General features: G+C 44.8%; 1 protein-coding gene across 4 annotated transcripts in view; it reads left to right on the forward strand.

Annotated features, from left to right (window-relative positions):
* The window catches only part of Prr5l (proline rich 5 like), a 183,689-nt gene that overhangs the window by 432 nt on the left and 161,610 nt on the right, over window positions 1-21,647 (forward strand). Inside the window, exons 2-3 of one of the 4 annotated variants that reach the window (XM_057781674.1) lie at window positions 1,580-1,694; window positions 19,768-19,866. In XM_057781674.1, coding sequence (XP_057637657.1) covers window positions 1,656-1,694; window positions 19,768-19,866 — 138 coding nt within the window. In that variant the 5' untranslated portion in view covers window positions 1,580-1,655. Of the gene's footprint in view, window positions 1-1,579; window positions 1,695-3,865; window positions 3,882-19,767; window positions 19,867-21,647 lie in introns of those variants that run through there. The other 3 variants (XM_057781675.1, XM_057781676.1, XM_057781677.1) reach the window with 3 other exon arrangements.

Below are 21,647 nucleotides of genomic sequence, written 5' to 3' on the forward strand. Positions count from 1 at the left end.
CACAGAACATAAAGTTACCGAACCTTTACGTTGTACCAGATAGGGCGGCAATCTAGTGATGACCATAGTATATGGGAAGATATGCACATCTTATGGAAAAGGCTTCATCAATTTTTAAAATAAGGGTTTTGTGCATTCTCAGATTCTGATGTCCCCAGGGGTCCTGACTCCAATCCTCTGATGATAATTAGGGGGTAGCTATGCCTTTTAAAACATTTTTAAAGATTTATTCATTTTTATTTTATGCATAAGGATGTTTTGCCTTTTATATGGCATATTCTGCCCAATGGCAACATTCTCTCCAAACTGAAACACATGCTCCAAAAAGGGGGTTGGAGAGAGGTAAACAGGTGGTCACAGTATCTGGGAAGAATGGAAGCTTGGAAGATTCTTGGGGCCCCCACCAATAGTGTAAGAGAAAGTAAACACCTAATGCCTCTGAGACCTGTAAGTGACCAGAATCTTCAGGGACATGGAGGTTTATCAAAGTAACAATTTCTAAAGAGCAGTTGTTATTACTAAGCTGCTCTTACTGTATATACCATTTACATATAGGCATTACTTTATTATCTTACTGTATATACCATGCACATATAGACATTACTTTATTGTCTTACTATATATACCATGTACATATAGACGTTCCTTTGTCTTACTGTATAAACCATGCACATATAGACATTACTTTATTGTCTTACTGTATATACCATGCACATATAAACCTTACTTTATTGTCTTACTGTATATACCATGTACACATAGACGTTCCTTTGTCCTACTGTATATACCATGCACACATAGACGTTCCTTTGTCTTACTGTATATACCATGCACACATAGACGTTCCTTTGCCTTACTGTATATACCATGCACACATAGACGTTCCTTTGCCTTACTGTATATACCATGCACACATAGACGTTCCTTTGCCTTACTGTATATACCATGCACACATAGACGTTCCTTTGTCTTATTGTATATATCATGCACACATAGACGTTCCTTTGTCTTATTGTATATACCATGCACACATAGACGTTCCTTTGCCTTACTGTATATACCATGCACACATAGACGTTCCTTTGTCTTACTGTATATACCATGCACACATAGACGTTCCTTTGCCTTACTGTATATACCATGCACACATAGACGTTCCTTTGCCTTACTGTATATACCATGCACACATAGACGTTCCTTTGTCTTACTGTATATGCCATGCACACATAGACGTTCCTTTGCCTTACTGTATATACCATGCACACATAGACGTTCCTTTGCCTTACTGTATATACCATGCACACATAGACGTTCCTTTGTCTTACTGTATATACCATGCACACATAGACGTTCCTTTGTCTTACTGTATATACCATGCACACATAGACGTTCCTTTGTCTTATTGTATATACCATGCACACATAGATGTTCCTTTGCCTTACTGTATATACCATGCACACATAGACGTTCCTTTGTCTTATTGTATATACCATGCACATATAGACGTTACTTTATTATCTCACAGTGCTAATTGCTATAACACCAAACACTTACACAGTCGTGCTTTCCTTTCTTGCAGAACTCAAGCCCAGGAAGTCTGGTTTTAGGATCTGGTCTCTATCAGGAGGTCCTCATGCTGCCAATACACTGAGACCATGACAGCATTTCGTTCTGAGAGCCCTTGCAGTGTGAGGGTAAGTCTCAGTACTGAGCCCTTTGCCCTGGCTAGCTATTGTCTTTAAGAGTTTTGCATTTCTTTCCTCTTCTATTCTAGATGATAACCTAGTCATGTAGATACTATATTACCCCAATTTAATAGATAAGGAGATAGAGGCACAGACAAGTGAAATCTTTCATGCAAGGTCACATGACCTTTAAATAGGGAGGCGAGATTTGAACTCAGTTCTCACTGGAGCATTTCGTGACTATGAGGCTTGCCCAGCTTTCCTCCTGGCCGGGAGTCAGTGTCCCTCAGTGGACTGGTGTGTTAGAGGGTGGCATTTACTCCTGACTTTATAAGATTCCTGCACCCAAACTGTGCAGCTGGAAGACTGAGCAGATGTGAAATGACTGACCTGCAGCTGTCAACTTTGTCTGAGCAAAGCCGGACTCCCCAATGGTGACAGGGAGAGAACGGTACTGACTGTGAGTGGACGATGCCTCTTGCTTGGCTGTAGATGGACTGAGGAGCTGTATACGTAAGATAATAAGTTTGCTTATGTATTAAACAGACAGGACACGGGGAGCATATTCAGGAAGCCACCTGTATTTCTGCCCACCTCTCTGTCTAGTTCTTCTCTGTAGGCCCCATTGTTGTCCTAGGACAAAAGTTAAAGAAGTCTGTAATTCTCCTGGATGACCTTTAGGAACCAAAAGTTTCCTGCTTACTTACAGTTTTTATTTGTTTTTGTTTGTTTGTTTGTTTTTTCGAGGCAGGTTTCTGTGTAACAGCCCTGGCTGTCCTAGAACTCACTCTGTAGACCAGGCTGGTCTTGAACTCACAGTGATCCACCTACTTCTGCCTCCCAAGTGCTGGGGTTAAAGGCGTGTGCCACCACCAACTTAGAATTTTAACATGGTGTCGCTTAAAAAAATGATATTCTCAGTCCTGTGGGGGATGCCAGACTTCCAGCACCATCTGGAGTGGCGACTTCCCCACCATTTCCCATGGAGGGGAAGCAGAAAAGCCACCAAAGTTTCATCTTGGTTCATAGTATGGTGTGTTAGTTAACATTCTGTTACTTGGGCAAAATACCTGCACAAATCAACTTTTAAGGAACCAAGTTTCATTTTGGCTCATACTTTTGTGGGGTTCCTCATGGCAGAAACCCACAGTAGAAGCAATCTGTTCCTTTCCCAGCAGCAGGAAAGCAAAGAGGAGAGATGTTTTAGTTGGGGTTCTTGGGAACACAACCAAAGGGCTGGTGTGTGTATACAGAATATATATCAGAGTTTATTAAGTCAGGTTGAAAAGAGTAATGGCAGTCAAATTACACCTGAGTCATGGAGAACCAGCAGTTCCTAGGTCCTTGACAATATGACCACTCCATGACTTGGTTAAGGAGAAGCTTTTTACTGTAGCCATGAGGGAGAGAGCAGCCAGAGACATCTGGAAGAATCTAGAGCAGAGTGAGAAAGCAGTAGATTAAACATGGTAAGCAAACTGGACCTGACCATGAGAGAAGCAGGAGCAGTTCAGGAGATCTGAGGGGGTGGGGACAGGAAAGGAGAAAGGGAGAGAGAGAGGTACGGGACCTGGAGGGGGGAGGACCTAGTAAAGAAGACAAAAAGAACCACAGGCCAAAGAGAGCACATATAGCTGAAATAGCAGGGTTATAAGAATGAGTAGCTGTGGGGAGGAAAACCCATGAGCTGGAGTTCAGGGGAGGGGAGGAGGAGAGAAGAGCCAGGAGGCCAGCACCGACTCTGAAATGTGTACTTGTGATTCTGAGTGCTCTTAGAGGCCAGCATGTGCCTTGGTATGCTATTAGAAACCACAGAGAGCCATTTGTCCCTTCTGACAGTGACAGGGAAATGGCTCTTTTGGTAGAGGGGAACCAGCTTCACAAGCCCCTGAAGAATTCTGGCTTTTGTCTAACCACCAGAATTTGGGGAAATAGAGTTTCCTTTGGACCTAACACTCGAGACTGGTGTCTCAACAGTCGGAGTAGTCCCATAGTGGCTGTCTCGCACTGGAAAGCAGCAAGTGGTAGTTTCTTAGTCCATGTAGTGAGGGCCTCAGCAGTTCTAATCTGGTGCAGGAAGTCCAGAAGTTCCTCTGGTCCCTATCCCAGGAAAATCACTTGGAGATGCTGGTTCTGCTGCTGCTGACAGCAACACACGTCAACGTGTGGCCAGAGGGAAGGCCGACCCAGCGAAAGGTCAGACAGTCCTCCTTCTGACTACCTTTTTAACCTAGGCTGCTATCACAACCAGGGTGTGTCTTCCCAGCTCTATCAAGGCTATCGGGACAGGTTTTTAGGTAAGGCTCTTCCCTCCGGTGGTTCTAACGTGTGACAAGTTGACCTTAAAACCAACCATAACAAGAGAGGGAGAAACTAAGTTCGAGACATCCCCATCAAGGGCACAGTCCCAGTGACCCAACTTCCTCCAGAGGCCCAGCGTCCCATGGCTTCCACCCCAGTGCCGATACTACCTCAGGCTGGCGACTAGGCACTTAGTAATATGGTCTTTAAAGGACGCTTAACATATAGCTGGTGACATTGGTTGGGCCCTAAGTTTTATCTTTTAGTATGATCTGTGGGCGCTTCAGGGAGTGCCCTTTTCAGTAAATTTTGAGAATCTCTGAACGCCCCAGGAAGTGGCTGCCTAAGTCTCCCTCCTTAAGCATCAGAGACAGGACTGCTATAGACACACCAGACTTGGGTAATTAAATAACTTAAATTTAGAGACTAGAAGTCCAAGGCCAAGGATAGGTCTTGCAGGTCCCTGTCTTCCCACTGTGTTCATCTGCTGTCTTTTTACAAAACCCCGGTGCACGCTGCTTTACTTTCTACACTAAGGACCTCGTTATTTAACACAATCAACTTTTAAAATAGTGATTGAGTTGTATGTGTGTGTGTTGCGTGTGTGCCAGAGTGCATATGTGGAGACCAGAAGACAACTTGTGTGTGTGTTGTGTGTGTGTATGTGTCACAGTGCATACATGGAGACCAGAAGACAAATTGTGTGTGTGTGTGTGTGTGTGTGTACAATCACCCACTGAGCCATTTTTACAGCCCACAATCAGCTTTTTAAAAGTCCTGGTTTCTTATTCAGTCCTATTTTGAACTATTGGGGACAGCTTGTGAATTTGGGAGGCACACAGGTATTAATAGCTTCCTTGTTCAAAAGAGTTTCTACTACACTCCAAGCACTTGAGAGGCTGAGGCAGAACAATCGCTGTGAACTGAAGGTCAGCCTAGGTTGCAGACCCTGTTTCAAACAAACAAATGAAGCAAAACCAAATAAACAAGGAGCTACAGAGTCCACGGGATACATGTGGTGTGTCTCAGGAGTGAGGAAAATAATCGCAGTTTACCCAAGCAAGCCCCATTATTCCAGCTCGCCACCTCCTCCCTTGTTTTCCCTTTCTTTGGGTTTCTAAAGCATGATACAGACCTATGTCCTTGGAACATCTCAGCTCGAGGGACACTGTGTTCCTCTGAAGCCACTCTTTGGGGCAATAGTTGAATGCTGATGGTTAGAGCTGAGAGTGTACCCGTTGCTTTCCTCCAAACTCCTCCTGTCCCCTGCCAGCTGTCTCCCTTGTCCAGCCTCCTTTGTGTGCTGGAGGTGGCGATAGAAAGGGGACACGAGCTTTGTGCCACTGCTGTCCTTCCTTCTGCACCCTGACATCACTGCTTGCTTGGAATGTGCCGGCTATTCAGCTTAAACTGAGACCAAAATAGCTTCTCCATCCTGCTCCCCAAACAACACCTCATTTTGCTTTCACAGAGAACCCTAGGATATTATTATCCACAGATGGGAGAAGCACCTGGAACTAGGAAAGGTTAAAGAATTCACCCAAGATGGGGTTTGGAGGAGGGAAGCGAAGAGTCCAGATTTAGCTCATATCCATCTACCCTTCTCTGGGCCATCAGCATCCGAGATACTTTAAGCCTTTTTTTTTCTTTTTTCTTTTTTGCCTGTCACAGTTAAGTGTGCATGGCATAAGCGTCCTCCTCTGGTGAGCGTTCTGAAGGTCGTTATGTCTGTGATGTAGAGATGCCGACAGGCATGACAGGTACAGCGTGAGATGAGTTTCTTCTTCCAAGGAGATGCTTTTGATGGTTGAAAAGCCCCTTCTCCTCCCCACAGTTTAAGCGAAAAGGCGGGAGAATGAATGAGAGTGGAGTGACTCTTTGTCAGAGCAGATGAGAGCGGTGGCATTTACTCAGGATCTTAACGGAGGCAGAAGGGCCCTGCCATTGCTCGGTTCCTTAGGAGGCTGTTGCCTAGAGGGCTTCAAAAGTATAAAACTCTATTTAAAAAAATACGCTTAAAAAAAAAACAAACAACAACAAACAAACAAACACCATGCCTCAGAAAGGGAGACCATGGATTTCTCTGCAGCCATTTGGAAACATTATGCCCAGGGGATCATCTAATAGTAGTGGGGGGCTGGATTGGGCTGGGATGGACCTGAACTCCAAGCAACAGAACCTAGATGGGCTGGGGATGTAGCTGGAAGGGAGATGGGGGAAGGACAGAATGCATTTTCTGTTCGTTTGTCCAGCAGTTTAATTCATGTCATGTCAGAAGCTTTTGTGACCCCTCACCAGGAGAGGGCAGGCATTGGTAAGTGGCTTATGCGCTACTCTCTGGGTTTTCAAGAGAATGTGGCTGCCGGAAAGAGGGCGTCTGTGGTGGCTTGAAAGAAAATGACCTCCAGAGCCGGGTGATGGTGGCGCAGGCCTTTAATCCCAGCACTCGGGAGGCAGAGGCAGGCGGCTCTCTGTGAGTTCGAGACCAGCCTGGTCTACCGAGCTAGTTCCAGGACAGGCTCCAAAGCCACAGAGAAACCCTGTCTCGAATAACCAAAAAACAAAAAAAAAAAAAAAAAAAAGAAAGAAAGAAAAGAAAATGACCTCCAGAGGGATTGACACTGTTAGGAAGTATGACTTTGTTGGAGCAGATGTGGTCTTGTCAGAGGAAGTGTGTCACTGTGGAGGAGGGCTTTAAGGTCTCATATATGCTTAAGCCACACCCAGTGTCTCAGTTTACTTCCTGTTATCTCTGTAATCAATGTGTATCAGCTGCTCACCCAAGGCAAATACTGATACACCCCATGAGTGTGAATTTCAGAAACACGCAGAGAAACAAGCAAAGCCAAAGGGGAAAAGACAGAGTATGGGGACCAGTGGGACCAGTCAAGGGAGGGACATAGAAACGCCCGGAATTTCTGATCTGAACTATGGAAAGCACATGTGTATGTGTGTGTGCATGTGTGGTGTGTGTACGTGTGTGCATATGTGTGTGGATGTGTGTGTGGATGGTGTGTGTGTGTTTGTGGATGGTGTGTGGATGGTGTGTGTGTGCATGTGTGTACATGTTTGTGGATGTGTATGTTTGTGGATGGTATGTGTGTGTGTGGTGTGTATGTGTGGTGTGTGTGCATATGTGTGTGCATGTGTGTGTGAATGGTGTGTGTGTTTGTGGATGGTGTGTGTGTGGTGTGCATATGTGTGTGCATGTGTGTGTGTATGGTGTGTGTGTGTGTGGTGTGTGTGTATGTGTGTGCATGTGTGTGTATGGTGTGTGTATATGGTGTGTGTGTGCATCTGTGTGTGTGTGTATCTGTATGTGGATGGAATAAACAGAGAATCCTTCCTACCTGGAGAGACTGAGGCATGGTAACCACTCTTTCAGCAAACGTCAACAGAGCTGAGTGCTTGCATGGAAAACAGGATGTGTTGGTGCCTCTCAAGCTGACACAGCACAATGTTGAAGGGCAGCGGGCCGCTTCCTGCCTCCCAGCTCACAGCCACTGGCTAGCTTTACCCGAAATAATTACATGGAAACTATATTCATTTAAACACTGCCTGGCCCATTAGTTCTAGCCTCATTAATTGGGGGGATGTGAATGAGGACCAAGTAGTAAGTGATACTAGAGAATCGGTCATTTTAAACTCTGGTCCTAATATCGCCTGTTAGTTGGGAGAATAGCCCTTCACTTTTGTCTTTTGGAGGATGTAAGTTGGAAGACTCATGGGGAAAATCCATGGTGCCTGTAACTTACATAAAAATAATATTTATAGAAAGAGATAGAGAGACAAACACGTGTAAAAAGTTCTCAATTGCTGGGAGAACATGAAAGTTTAGGCTTCACACTGAAAACTTAAATTTAAAGTATCAAGGACATGAATGAGAAAGGACATTTCTTCAAAGGCATTGATTGACACAGGCGACATAAATATCCCAAAGAAAATGCCACCTAAGACTTGAGAGACAGGCAGCAGTGGATCAGGAATGTTCCAGGCACAGGGAAGAGTGTCTTTAGGCCTGGGGGCCCATCTTCCTACAGTAACAGACAGACATTCAATGTCAGTGTAGGATGGGAAGCAACAGCTTAGTTACTGAAGGGTGAGTGACAGGCAGGAAGATCAGGTCCCACACGGCTTATGTGTGTGTGTGTGTGTGTGTGTGTATGCATGCATGCATGCATGTGTGCATGTGTGCCTGTGTGTTTCAGGAAGTGATCTGGATTTTCTTCTCAGTGCACTGTAGAGGCGGATGGATATGTTTTTGAAACAGGCCAGCTAACAGACATGGGGCTATAAGGACCACTTGTTCCAGTTCCAAACACTTAGTCTATACTACTTTGTTTAGCTTTGCTGAGCCCTTACCAACTATGTGCACACTAGAATCTCTCTTTGCTGTGTAAACCAACCAAGCTCAGAAGGACTGGGTAACTTGCAGAGGTCACTGCAGGTCTGAAGGACACAGGGTTGGAACTGAGGTAGCCTGACTTCAAGGCCTATGCTCTAAGCACTGCGTTACAATGTTGCTCCAGGCCACTCAGATTTCTGTATGCGGACTTGGCCAACAGTTTAGGCAGGAAGCCTTCTTGTGGAACAGTCAAGGCAACTGGCAGTGAAGCCTTGAAGGAGACAAAGTAACAAAGTAACAGTGGAGACAGAGACAAAGGGGAAGGGACAGAGAAATTTCAGAGCAAGTATTCATAACTGACGTCAAAGAAGAGATCAGTTTGCTCCCCATTGAAAACCTGAGCTTGCATAGCACTGGCCTGAGAAATGGACCAGAATAAGGGAGCCCAGAAATGCTCTAATTGTTAAAAACTCAAGCAAGTGCTAGCAGTCCCTTAGCGTGCTCCTCGGCCGAGTCGGGTGGCTTGTTGTGCAGTCAGCTCACGTTCCCCTTGTCCTAGCCTCTGCTAACAATCATTGGTGCACCTTGTCATTTGTACGGTGTGAGCCCTGTAATACGTAGGCCATTCCTGTACCCCTGTACCCTCAGCTGATTGTCAGTCCAGACAAACCACAGTTCCCGGTCCCTTCTCTAATAGTTCCTCGACCTAGCAACCGTAGCCTTAGCCTTGGATGGCATGATCACACACCTGTGTGTACTCACCAGAAGCCCTTGATCCGTGAGCCTCTTCAGAATGCTTAACCGGTATGAGAAATTAAGCAAATATTGAAAAGCGATAGAAAGAAAAGAACATGGCCATGTCTTCTAATGCTTATTGATTTGTGGGATCTTCTCGGGCATGAAAACAAGACTCAGTGCTAGTATCTTGACATTGGATGCCTGCTCCCTAGAAGAATGGTTTATTGATTAGGTGGGGGGTTCCCAGTGAACAGGATTCTTCCCGGGAAAGTAATCAGCCTTCAGAGATGGAGCTGTACTGAGACCGAATTGAACCCATTTGAAGTGCAGAGCGCTGTGGTCCAGAAGAATCAATAGCACCCTTGAAGGCCACTGAGGCCACTTTTCTGTTTCACATCAACATCTCCGAGGGTTGCCTTTTGTCCCCCTAAAAGCCTCAAGATTCCTGGTTGGTTTTTCCGTGGTGGTGGTGGGGCGGGGCGGGGGGGAGAGACAAGCACTATGCTGTGTCGGGCTCAGAGGATACAGGTCTGCAGAATAAAACACCAGCTCCTCTTCAGTCCCCTCTCACCATACCTTCCTCAGAACTCTTTGGTCAGATGCTGTTCTGTGCTACACACTATGTAAAGGATCAGTGACACAGCCATGCGCAAGATGACAAAAGCCTTGCCTTCCTATAGCTTATTTCTTCATTGACTCTTTGTGAATTTCATATCAGCCCCTCCATACCTGCCCTCTGCCCTTGCAACCTTTCCTCCAAAGAAAACAAAAAAATAAAAATGATAAAAAATAAAAACTCTAGCCAGGCAGTGGTGATGCACGCTTTTAATCCCAGCACTCGGGAGGCAGAGGCAGGCGGATCTCTGTGTGTTCGAGGCCAGCCTGGTCTAGAAGAGATAGTTCCAGGGCAGGAACCAAAAAGCTACGGAGAAACCCTGTCTCGAAAATAAAAATAAATAAATAAAAAAAAACTCTTTCCCTGGAAACTGCACTGTGTCATGGTGTGTCTCCCAGTCTGTCCGTTAGTCCAGACATCTTTCCTTGCAAATGTTTGTGCAATGAGTCATGAGTGTAGTCTGAGGTCTCTGGTTTCTGCTACACGATTGATACCAGATCCCCATGGGACTCCTCTCGGATGCCTTGCTGTTGCTCTATGTCATGGAGATCCTGCAGCTTTGGATATGCAGGACCAGCCCCTTCACATGCTCCAGCAGTTCTTAGATGGGGCAGATGTTGGGGCGGGCCAGTTTAAAGCCCTGGATCTGGGCCTGGACGGTAGCTGAGTTTGTCAAGCTGCCCACCCTCCTATACCCCCACCAGCAGGGTCTGCTCACCAGCAATGCCCTGGTGAGAGGTGGAACCAACTCTCCTGCCTCACCCTTCGAGCTGGATCTCCTGTGCCTATGCCACCAGGGGCCTGCCCGCTCCCTGGATAGCTGTAGCTGGCAAGAGACGGGGCTCTCAGCGACGGTTCTCCCGCCTGCAGCGAGGGGTGGGATGGGGGGCACAACACATCTCTCCCTCTAGCATGCCACCACCCTGCTGACAAGGGGCAAGGCCAGCTCTCCTGAGCTCACATCCTCTGGGCTGTGGCCCAAGTCACGTGACTGAGGGCAAGGGCATCTCAGGTTTCCTCTGCCAGCCTGAATGTCCTTCTATCTGTTCAGGTCTAGCAGTGTCAGCCAGGCCTGTGGGTGTCCTCTAGCACCCATATCTTTTGATACTCTTTCTATAGATTGTATTTTTATTTCTGTTTGCTGGTGTGTGTCTTTCCCTCTGTTTCTGTCTCTCTGTCTCTGTCTCTCTGTCTCTGTCTCTGTGTGTGTGTGGTTATATACATCACATGTGTGTTTGTGCCCATGGAGGACTGAAGAGAGCATCGCTCCCCCGCTGCTAAATAACAGGTGTTTTGGGCCTGCCTGATGTGAGTATTGGGAACAGAGCTCAAGTGCTCTGGTAGATCGGTATGCAGTCTTTTCTGCTAAGCCATTTCCCCAGCCCTTTCGAGGCAATATTGTGACAATGTGGTATACAGTCTTCCAGCCCATACATTCACAAAGGTAAGCACGTTCATACTGTATGTGTGGTTCTGTAACTTTACTAGCAATGTGTCTTGGAATTCATCCCATCTGACCTTTCCTGTCCTTTGATAAACTCTGAAGATAAGCAAGTGGAGTTGTCATTAGTTTTCACAAACAAGGCTGGAGAGAAGCTCAGCCATTAAGAGTGTTTGCCGTTTTCCCAGAGGACCTGAATTTGGTTCCCAGCACAAGTCTGTGGCTGCTCATGTCTTCCTGGAACTCCAGCCTAGGGAATCCACCACTACCTTCTGGCCTCTGAAGGCACACATGGAGCAGACAAGCACTCATAGACACACATACACACATACTCATACTTTCTTTTGCACATTGTGTTGACATGTAAGTGTGTACAACAAGTATTTGCATGTGAATTAGGTAAATTCTCTTTACCTCACTTTCCCCCTCTGTACAATTGCACTAGTGAAGTAATGCTTCTACAGACACCATGGAAGTGCATGTCAACTCGGTGTGGAGACAGCACTGCACACCCACAGGGATAGGCACAATAAGATGATCAAGCAGATAAATGTTGGTGAGGGTAGAGAGAAATGAGAAAACCCGCCCCCTGCTGGTCACAGTGGAAAATGCTGCTGCTACCTTGGAAGACAGTCTATTTCCTTCAGAGGGAAAACCCAGACTGTAATTTAATCCAAGAAGTTCCCTTCTAGGTCTGTTCCCAGGAGAAATGGAAATAGATGTCTGCACAAAAAATGTTCATAGCTGTTTTGTTTGTAGCATATCAAAGATAGATGTAACTCAAGTATTCACCAACTAATGAAGCGTTGAATACAAAATTCGTATATCTATAAACGGGCATATATAAAGTATATCTGTAAACTAGTATATATATGTATGTATGTATGTATAATATATCTATAAACTGGAATATTACTCAGCATTAAAGAGAGATTAAATACTGATAGCTGCTAGAATATGAACAATCTTGGAAACATGCTGAGTGAAAGAAATGAGTCAGAAACAACATTATAATAGATATATCTACTTGTAGAACATTTCCAGAAGAAAAGAGGGAGGTGGATAAGTCATTAAAAGTCATGGGGGCAAGCACGGGAATAGAGAGATGCTGTTGGGTTTCTTTTTTGGAGTGATTAAAGATGTTTAAAATGAGCCACATTTGAGAATGTGTTTTAAATCACTGAGCTGTTATGGACTATAAACAGTTTAATTTTATACCAGGTGCCAAGTTCTGAATGTCTTCCATGAATTCCTATGTTGAAACTTGCTGACAGTGTGACAGTCTTTGTGTTGGGCTTCTGGGAGGCGATTAGAGCATCAGGACAAAGCTCTCACAATTGGGACTAGTGCCTTCATGGAAGAGACCCTACATAGTGCTTCCTCCATTTTAACATTTGGAGGCCCTATTAGGCACCAGCCACGAACTGGAAAATGAGCCCTCACAAAACCCTGGGTAGAGCCTCCATCTGGAATACCCTAGCATCCAGAACGATAAGGAGCAAGCTACTGTTGCCTAGAAGCCAGCATTTGACAGTGATGGTTACAATAACCCAAAAGACCAAGGCACCACGTGAATTACACCTCAACAAACCTATCTTTTTAAAAAGTGGTTGTTTTGAATATTCCCTGAAGGACAGACATAAAAATATACACAGACATAAAAAAATACACAGAGCAGTCTGCAACCTCTGTGTAATTACTCATTGATTTCTTTGCTGTTTTCAGGAGCCAGGGTCCTTCAAGCACATTTTAAAGTTAATTTTTTTTTGAGACAGATTTTTTCTGTGTAGCTTTGGAGCCTGTCCTGGAACTCACTATGTAGACCAGGCTGGCCTTGTACTCTCAGAAAACCACCTGCCTCTGCCTCCTGAATGCTGGGATTACAGGCATGCACCACCACTGCCTGGTTTTAAAGTTAATTTTATTAAGTTAGCATATGTATTGGGTTTCATTGTGGCCATTTTCATAAACATTTGGTGGTGCAGGACAATTGTCAGTTATGTTTTAAATAAATGCTGATTGGCCAGTAGCCAAGCAGGAAGTGTAGGTGGGACAACCAGACAGGAAGTAGAGACAGGTCAATGAAAACAGGAGAATTCTGGGAAAAGGAAAGCTACCTCTGCAGTCCTGCCCTGACACAGAAGAAGCAGGATGTGACTACGCTGCAGAAAAAGGTACTAATCCATGTGGCAAACACAGATAAAAATAATGGGCTGATGTAAGTTATAAGAGTTAATAAGAAGCCTGAGTTAATAAGAAGGCCAATCAGTTTATGATTAATATACACCTCTGTGTGATTTCTTTGGGACTTAACGAATGCAGGAACCAGGCAGGACAGAAACCTCAGACAACAATTTGGTATTAGTCTTTGCTCTTATTCTCCCCCTCCCTCCAAGCAGACTTGTTTATCCAGAGGACCGGCACATCATTTTTTTCATATTGTGCACAGCTGGACCCTTCTGAAAACTCCACCAGGCTCTTCCCCAAGGCTGGTGTGGGAGGCCACCCCTGGGAACCTAGCTGGCTGCTTGTCAGTTTCCCTTTTCTTCTCAAGAGCAGCCAGCACCAAAACCTTTGGAGGACGTACCTGTGTCTAGGGCGTTTCCTTCGGGTGGTGGAACCTGGGACACCGCTTTCCTCTTACTTAAACTGATTGTATTTTTTTTCTCATGAAAAGGGAACTTGTACAAACTGTAATGTTTTAAAATAAGAACAGCCACCCATCTTCCTCCTGGGGTCCCACCAATGGCAGCCATGGTGTAGGAACCCTCATTGATGCTACCTTAGAGTTAGGAGCCCTTCCCAATTTGAGAAGGTTGTATAATGAGTTCTGGAAGCGGCAGCTAGGGGGCAACAAACTAAACATGGGGAAAGGGCAGCTGCTGTCTCGGGCCCATATTTTCTTACTTGAAAGTTTCCAAATTCCCTGCAATAAATGCCATGACCATGTGGCATTGCATCCCACACAGACCCTATCAGGTCTCAAAGACTTCCTCCGCAATGTCGTTCGCCCCTCGCAGCAGTTCTGGGACACGGGTGCCGGAGCAAAAGTGCCGTGAGCGAGTTAGATGATAAGGGGATGCACGCGACTAGTATGTGGCTGCCTTGCCTTAAACTCCCAGGCAAGCATGATACACGAGGGTGTGCTTAAAAACTGTGTTAACAAATATTCTTTTTAAAAAAATATGTTATTAATGGAAACATAATCTATTCTGATCAAGGTTCCCCTCCCCCAACTCCTCCCAGCTCTCTCTACCTTCCCACCCACCCAACACTTCACCTTTTTTTTCTCTCATTTGTTTAAAAACAAACAGGCAAACACAAAAACAAACCAGAATCTTTCTAAAAAGGAAAATAAAAACACAAGAAACACACACAAAAAACTCATAAAAACAAAATTGGAAACCATAATTTACAAGCAAAAGGCCAATAAGACAAAAAAATGCCCACAAAAGCTGTATGAGATTGAGTTCATTTTGCGTTGGCCATCTTCTGTTGGGCACAGGGCCTTACGTGTGTGGTTAATATACACGGTGAACTGTTTTCTGCCTACCGTGAAAGATCCAAGTAACGGTCAGGTGACGATGGGCCAAAATGGAAGACTGAAGTAGATCTCCTCTCCTTTAGAGTGTTCTCTCAGGTTATAATGCTGAGACAGCTAACGCCTTGAAGGCGGAGGGTATGAAATACTCACGTCTGCCCTCCTGTGTTATCCCAGGTTGCAGCCTTTATGATTCAAGGTGTTGCAGACTTGGTTTGGGTGGATCATAGGAGCAAAGTGGCTGCTTTTGAACTATCCCAGTATCACGGATAATTCCTTCTCGGATGTCTCTAGGCTGGTTGGCAGATAATTAACTCTATCTAGGCTCTCTTGAGAAGTCTCTTCAGGGTGACAGGTCTGTGTGCAGGCTTGATTTTGGAAATTGGGAGAATTTTAGGTTTGAAGGACTTAGGAAAGGCGTTCTTACCTTCTCCCAGGGAAGCACACTCTTACTTACCTAGCGTGAGGGACGGGTGCCAGTCAGCAAATCTCCACTCGCCTCCTCCACCACGGGGTCATCTGAAGCTTGCACAGGTCCTTGGATTTGCTTTGCTAATGGGATGTGATAGTACAGATCGGGTAGTCGAGGCTAAACAATGCTTCAGCAGTTTGCCTGGCCTTGTGGTCCTCTGCCTGGTGAGGAGCGAGCATGCTGAGGGTAGCTGAAGTCTTTCGCCCTAGACCCCAAACAGAATTCGTCATAGGAAACAGAACTCAGCCAGCTAGTAGAAGGATTCTTCTAGCCCACCTACAGATCTTCAAGTAAGGCATATTAGTGTCTTTCTTTTTCTTCCTCTTTTTGGTGTGTGTGTGTGTGTGTGTGTGTGTGTGTGTGTATTCATTTGTGTGATTTCAGATAAAAATACCAGGTCACATTTGTGAAACTCAGAAGACACCTTTTGAGTTAACCTTCGCCTTCAACCCTTGCTTGAGGCAGGTACACGGAATGACATGCTAGCTGGCCTGGGAGGTTCTAAGGCTTTTTCTGTGTCACTTCCTATTTTGACATAGAGGAACTGGAATTACAGACACATGTTGTCATTTTTACAAGGGTTCTGGGGATCTGAACTCTGGTCCTCCTGCATGTGCAGCCAACATTTTATCCACTAAGTCATCTCTCCAGCCCATGTGCTTGTTTTCTTAGACCACAAAGTTGGTTTTGTTTTTCATTGCATCATCGGCACAATAGCAGACTGATATTTGGGGCATTGCTCAAGTGTGTAGACATGGAGACAAGCTGTGAGGACATGTCCCATTAAAGAAGCTCTCAGGACAGCAGCCTTGAGAAGAGCTCATCACGGGAATGAACTGGAGGTATCGTGGTGAGTTTCTTGAAGCAACCCAAACTCTGAAATTTTAATAAACTGTTTGTGACCCCCTTGTCACCTAAACCAACTTCATGGCCAAGAAATTGCTAAACCATGCATTTCATCATCGCCTCTCACATGCAGTATGTGGAGGAAAGAGTGAGGGGTGTGGCATGGGCTGGGCCACGGCTGCATGCCACAGTCTGGCTCTTGTCTAGTCTGCGCCTTCGGATAAGTAATTCAACCTCTTTGAACCTCACTGTCCTTATCTTCAAGATGGAGGTGGTTATAAAAATAAAATAGTTGCCAGGTGGTAGTGGTACACACCTTTAATTCCAGCACTCCGAAGGCAGAGGCTGGCAGATCCCTGAATTCAAGGCCAAACTTGACTATAGAATGAGTTCCAGGACACTCAGGGCTACACAGAGAAATCCTGTCTGGAAATCAAAACAAAAAAAGAAGGAAGAAAGGAAGGAAGGAAAGAAGGAAGGAAAGAAGGAAGGAAAGAAGGAAGGAAGGAAAGAAGGAAAAAAGGAAGAAAGGAAGGAAGGAAGGAAAGAAGGAGCACGTTTATTACTAGTTTCCAAACTGCATTTAAGGAGTAGGATGCCCTTTTCCAACAAAGTTAATATATAAAACTGATCACTGAGTACAATCTAAATCATCATCATTTAGTACTAAGTCTTTCAGTGTTTACTGAACCTGTCAGGTTCCTACCCAGCACCCTTAGGGTTCTTTTTTAGCCTGCTTAAAAAAATACTGACACAGTAAAGATACTTGGCAAGCGTGGATGGTGGCAGTAGTGGGCATGTTGGTGGCATGTGATCTCAAAGTCTCTCAGAAGTTTTCATCTTCTTCTCTTCCCCTTAGATCTGTATTACTTATTGTAACTGGAAATCCAAGTTACAGTCTCTCTCTCTCTCTCTCTCTCTCTCTCTCTCTCTCTCTCTCTCTCTCTGTTAAACTCAACATAAGGATGAGAAGACTCAACAACACACAATTCAGCTTCCTTTATGGGGGAGGTTATGAGACAGGGTTTCTCTGTGTAGACTTGCCTGTTCTGGAACTCTCTGTAGATCAGGCTAGCCTCAAACTCACAAAGATCTGCTTGCTTCTGCCTCCTGAGGGCTGGAATTGAAGGCATGCGCCACCACTGCCCAGCTCAGCTGTCCTTATATCGTATTTTCTATGGTTCTGCAAACATCAATGTATCTATTAACCATCCACTGTTATCCTAGAGTTGCATGTGGTGGCTCTTTGCCTTGATGTCAGTATCTGAGCAGAGCTTGATATTTGCACCCAGATATAAAAGTCATCTCAGAAGAACACCCATGTATGGCTTGACAGACCTGTATGCTGTACCCCTTCCTCTGAGACAGGATCAGTTTGTTGAAGGAGCTGTGGGCTTGCTTTTCGTCCCACCCGGTTCCCACATGGCTAGCTTAGCCCCCGAAATAACAACACAGAAACTGTATTCATATAAACACTGCTTGGCCCATTTCTATTAATGTGTGTAGCACCACAAGGTGTGCTTACCAGGAAGATTCTAGCCTACGTCGGAGCTTCATCGCATCTGCTAGAGAGCAGAGGCTTGGCGTTTGCTCACTTCCTCTTCCTCCCAGCATTCTGTTCTGTTTACTCCACCCACCTATGTTTTTAACCTATGAGGCCAAGCAGTTTCTTTATTAATTAACCAATGACCTTCCCACATCATCAGTTCACAAGTCTATGACATCATACAATAATGACAATCAGTTGTTACTGACAATGACTTGTTGTTCGGTCATAATTTGGCAGCACATTTTCACATAGCTCCTTACATGTCTAGCCCATTGCATCAGCACCACAACCTTTTAAATTTACTTCACTGGACCACATGAGTCATCTACACCTTAAGGAAGAGCCCATCAGCATCTATCCAGAGAGAATTAACTGGAGTGGAACTAAGTGTCTTGATCAGTTTTCCTAGGAGCCAATCCTGAGACAAAAGCATAAGTAATCTATTTGTAAGGTAAGGGAAGGGCCATTATCAAAGCAGGAAACTGAGAAGGCAGAGAAAACTGGCCCATAAACATAGTGTTATAAGGAAAATTATCCCTGTAATGGTGGTTGTAGTTTAACTCCTAAAAGCCTTGGGAGAATGTAGGGCATACACCTGAGAGTTATGTCATTCAGGAAGAAATCAGTGAGCATTTCTATGCCAGCTTCCTTGGCTGATGGTTGAGAATGCTTCAGCGGGTATGAATTCCCTAGCTTTTATGGCCCTCCATAAGCCTGTGCACAATGACCTTGGTGAATGGGACTGCTCTTTAGAGGCAGCACCAACTCTGGTATCTACAAACCTTTCTCTGTAGATCAACCAGACCATCCTCTCCTCTTCTTCCATCCTGTCCTACTATTCCTTACCCTAGCCAAAACTTCTGTTGGCACAGGTTTTTAAATCAAGGAGATATCCCAGGCTGACACCATCAAGGGATTTGATCTTCTAGTAGATGTGACTTAAGTCAAGATGTATTTGTGTGACAATTACCCATCTTGTTATCACTGTAGTCAGATATATTAAAATGTGCCTAAGTGTTCCTGCAGCTTCTGGATATAGACTTCCTTGGCTCTGCTATGTTTTGATACCCAGATCAATTATCAACATCTGTATAAAAGCTCCTTCCTTTGTCTGCTGGTTACTAGCAGTTTTAGGTTGGGTGTAACTCTTACTGTTTCATGGTAAAAGTTCATCTTCTTCCTATCTTCCCACTAAGAATCAACAGATATTAAATTTGAACAAATGAGAAGCACAAAGTCCATTAGCAGGTCACTGGAGTTACAGCAAGAAGAGTTAGTTGTAATTACATTTCATGGTCTCTGAATCCATGTTGCTTAGTGACTGGGGACAGAGCACCAGATAATGACTACTCGTTCAAAATATACCACATTTTCGTGGGGCGTACCTTGACTCCATAAGAGGTCACCCCAAAGTTGGCATCTCACCTGTGCTTTTATGTGTTGGTGAGTCGTTTTAATCTAGTTTTAGACAAACAGCTTTTGTGAGGCAGTAGATTGCCTTGGCTGTCCCTTGACAAGAAGAGGAAAAGCAAACTCTTCCTATAAATGCATTGTAGGACCTAATGCTCCTTCCATATCAGGATTTTGAGGTTAGCATCAGAGGTGTACTGTTCCTGTATTTCCCAGGCTTCTTTACTGTTTGTGCAATTGGATATCAGCACAATCGGCCCTCTGGCACAGCCTTTAAGAGTCTCTTTACACACTTCTATAGGAGCTGTTAGATCATCAGCCTAAGTTGATAGCTTTTTTTGTTGTTGTTGTTGTTTTGCTTGTTTGTTTTGGTTTTGTTCTTGTTTTCTGAGACAGGGTTTCTCGGTGTAGCCCTGGCTGTCCTGGAATTCGCTCTGTAGGCCAGGCTGGCTTTGAACTCAGAGATCTGCTGCCTCTGACTCCCGAGGGTTAAGATTAAAGACATGTGTCACCACTGCCCAGTGACGGCTGCATAGTTTGGGTTGGTCGTTTTTTTCCCATTTGGTTCTTCTGTACCTCTCAACCAGTAACTGACCCCAAAGCTTTACAGATGTCATACTTCCTCCCCTTTCTCTCTATCGCTAAATATTACAGATGCCAGACACTTCCTTCCACCTGTGCTCCAACCTAATCCACTACCATCAGGGTGCTATTCCTTGAGGAATCAGGAACTCCTTGTTTGGCACCAACAACAGATCCGTATTGTCACCAACCAGGCAAAGATCCAACTTTGAGTATCCTATCTTGACGTTCTGTTTCTTAGGACCAAAATTCAGTTATAAAGAAGACCTTAAAGATAATGTGTCTGGTCCAGCAGTTCTCTTGGAAGATGATGGAAGCTCCACCAAGCAGGAGAAACCAGGTAGGAATACATTAACATGCACATAACCAAAACAGGTATAATCCTGCCGGAGAACTTTGGAAAACAATATGAAATGTGTTTTTAGGCTATCTCAACTAAGCGGCATGAAAAGTGGGTTATTTATTTATACCAGCTTTGCCCAGTCATTGACTGAGGTGATGCACATGGTGGCATTAATTCCTGGCTATATGGCATCACCTACAGTGAGAAAAGCACAGAGGAGAGTCAGGAACAGTGACTCAACCTGGGGAAGGCAAAGATGTCAGGAGTCAGGGGCGTTTCTTGTGTGGCTCATGCGAAGGTGTGGCTGCTTGGCATAGCTCTTCCTGTGGACATTAAAGAGGCTGGAGAGAAGGAATACACAAATCTAGCACTGGTGTGTCCTTTCCACAGTTTAGGGGAATGCCTTGGTTGGGATGGAGCAGGGGTAGGGGCACAAGTATCTTAGCAGAGTGGCTGTTGTTTAGCTCTTCACAGTCCCAGCCTAGGGAGTAAGGTCTCCTTGCTTGGCTTTGAGCTGCTAAATTGTGCTACATTAAATTTTGAGTTACGTTAATGACTTTAAGGAAAGTAGAATGGAAAAATTAAAGAGGTCCGTCACTTTAGAAATGTTTCTAAGCTACAACACACCTGGCGAGATGAATCAATTTAGCCTGTTCTTCTCTTCTGGTCTGAGAAGAAACGAGGTCTCTGGCAGAGTGAGTGGATGTAGCAGTCCCCCAGGACTTAGTAAGGTCTTTTTTTTTCCCAATGGAGCCTTTGAGTGTGTTTCATTTTTCCTCTATTCCAGTGTTCAGTGGAAGGTAGTGTTGTAATTCTGGGATGCCCTCTCTTTCCTTCTGTCTGTGTTAAAGCCAATTGGGGTACAGAGGAGAGTCAGGAACAGTGACTCAACCTGGGGAAGGCAAAGATGTCAGGAGTCAGGGACGTTTCTTGTGTGGCATAAAATTAGAACACCAACTTAAATGTAACAAAAGATTAGAAATACTCCCTGCTTGCTAATAAGGGAGGGACTGATTAAATAAAATACAGTGCAACCATAAGATGGAATGCTATCTTCCATAAAAAGAGAAGGAATATGTTCTCCCAGCTTGTTCATATAAACAAGCTGTGAGAGTGGGGGAGGGGAGGGAGGCCTGCATGCTTCAACACCTCATACATAAAAGATGCATGAAAGGAATCCCTGGGATGTTTGAATAAGAACAGGCCATGTAACCTCACTTATTTGAAGGCTTAGTTACCAGGGAGCAGAACTCTTGGAAAGGATTAGAAGGATTAGGAGGTGTGGCCTTGTTGGAGGAAATCTCCTCCTCCTCTCTCCTACCAAGGACACACTTCGCACACGGATGTGGTCCTCTGCTACACACAGAGAGAACACACCAAGGACGCGCTTAGCAGATGGATGTGGTCCTCTGCTGCGTGAGACGCAGAAAACACACCAAGGACACGCATGAATGTAGCATGGTTACTGTTCAAGCACCATGCCTGTCTGCTTCCTGCCATTATGATAATGAACTAAGCCTCTGAAGCCGAACCTGTAAGCAAACCCCAGTTAAATGCTTTCTTTTGTAAGAGTTTGCTTGGCCGTGGTCTCTCTCTACAGCAACAGAGCAGCAGCTCTGACATGTTCTGATAGGGATTAAGGATGGCAATGAGGTGGATAGGAACCTGATGGGAAGAAATTTATCTTTTAAAAAATGTTTTTTGCTTATTCTTTAAGAATTTTCTGCAATGTATTTCTTATCATATTATTTTCCTTACCCAGACCTAGAAACTTTTCA

The sequence above is a fragment of the Chionomys nivalis genome, chromosome 9 (assembly GCF_950005125.1).
Source record: "Chionomys nivalis chromosome 9, mChiNiv1.1, whole genome shotgun sequence".
In the NCBI taxonomy this organism is placed as follows: domain Eukaryota; kingdom Metazoa; phylum Chordata; class Mammalia; order Rodentia; family Cricetidae; genus Chionomys; species Chionomys nivalis.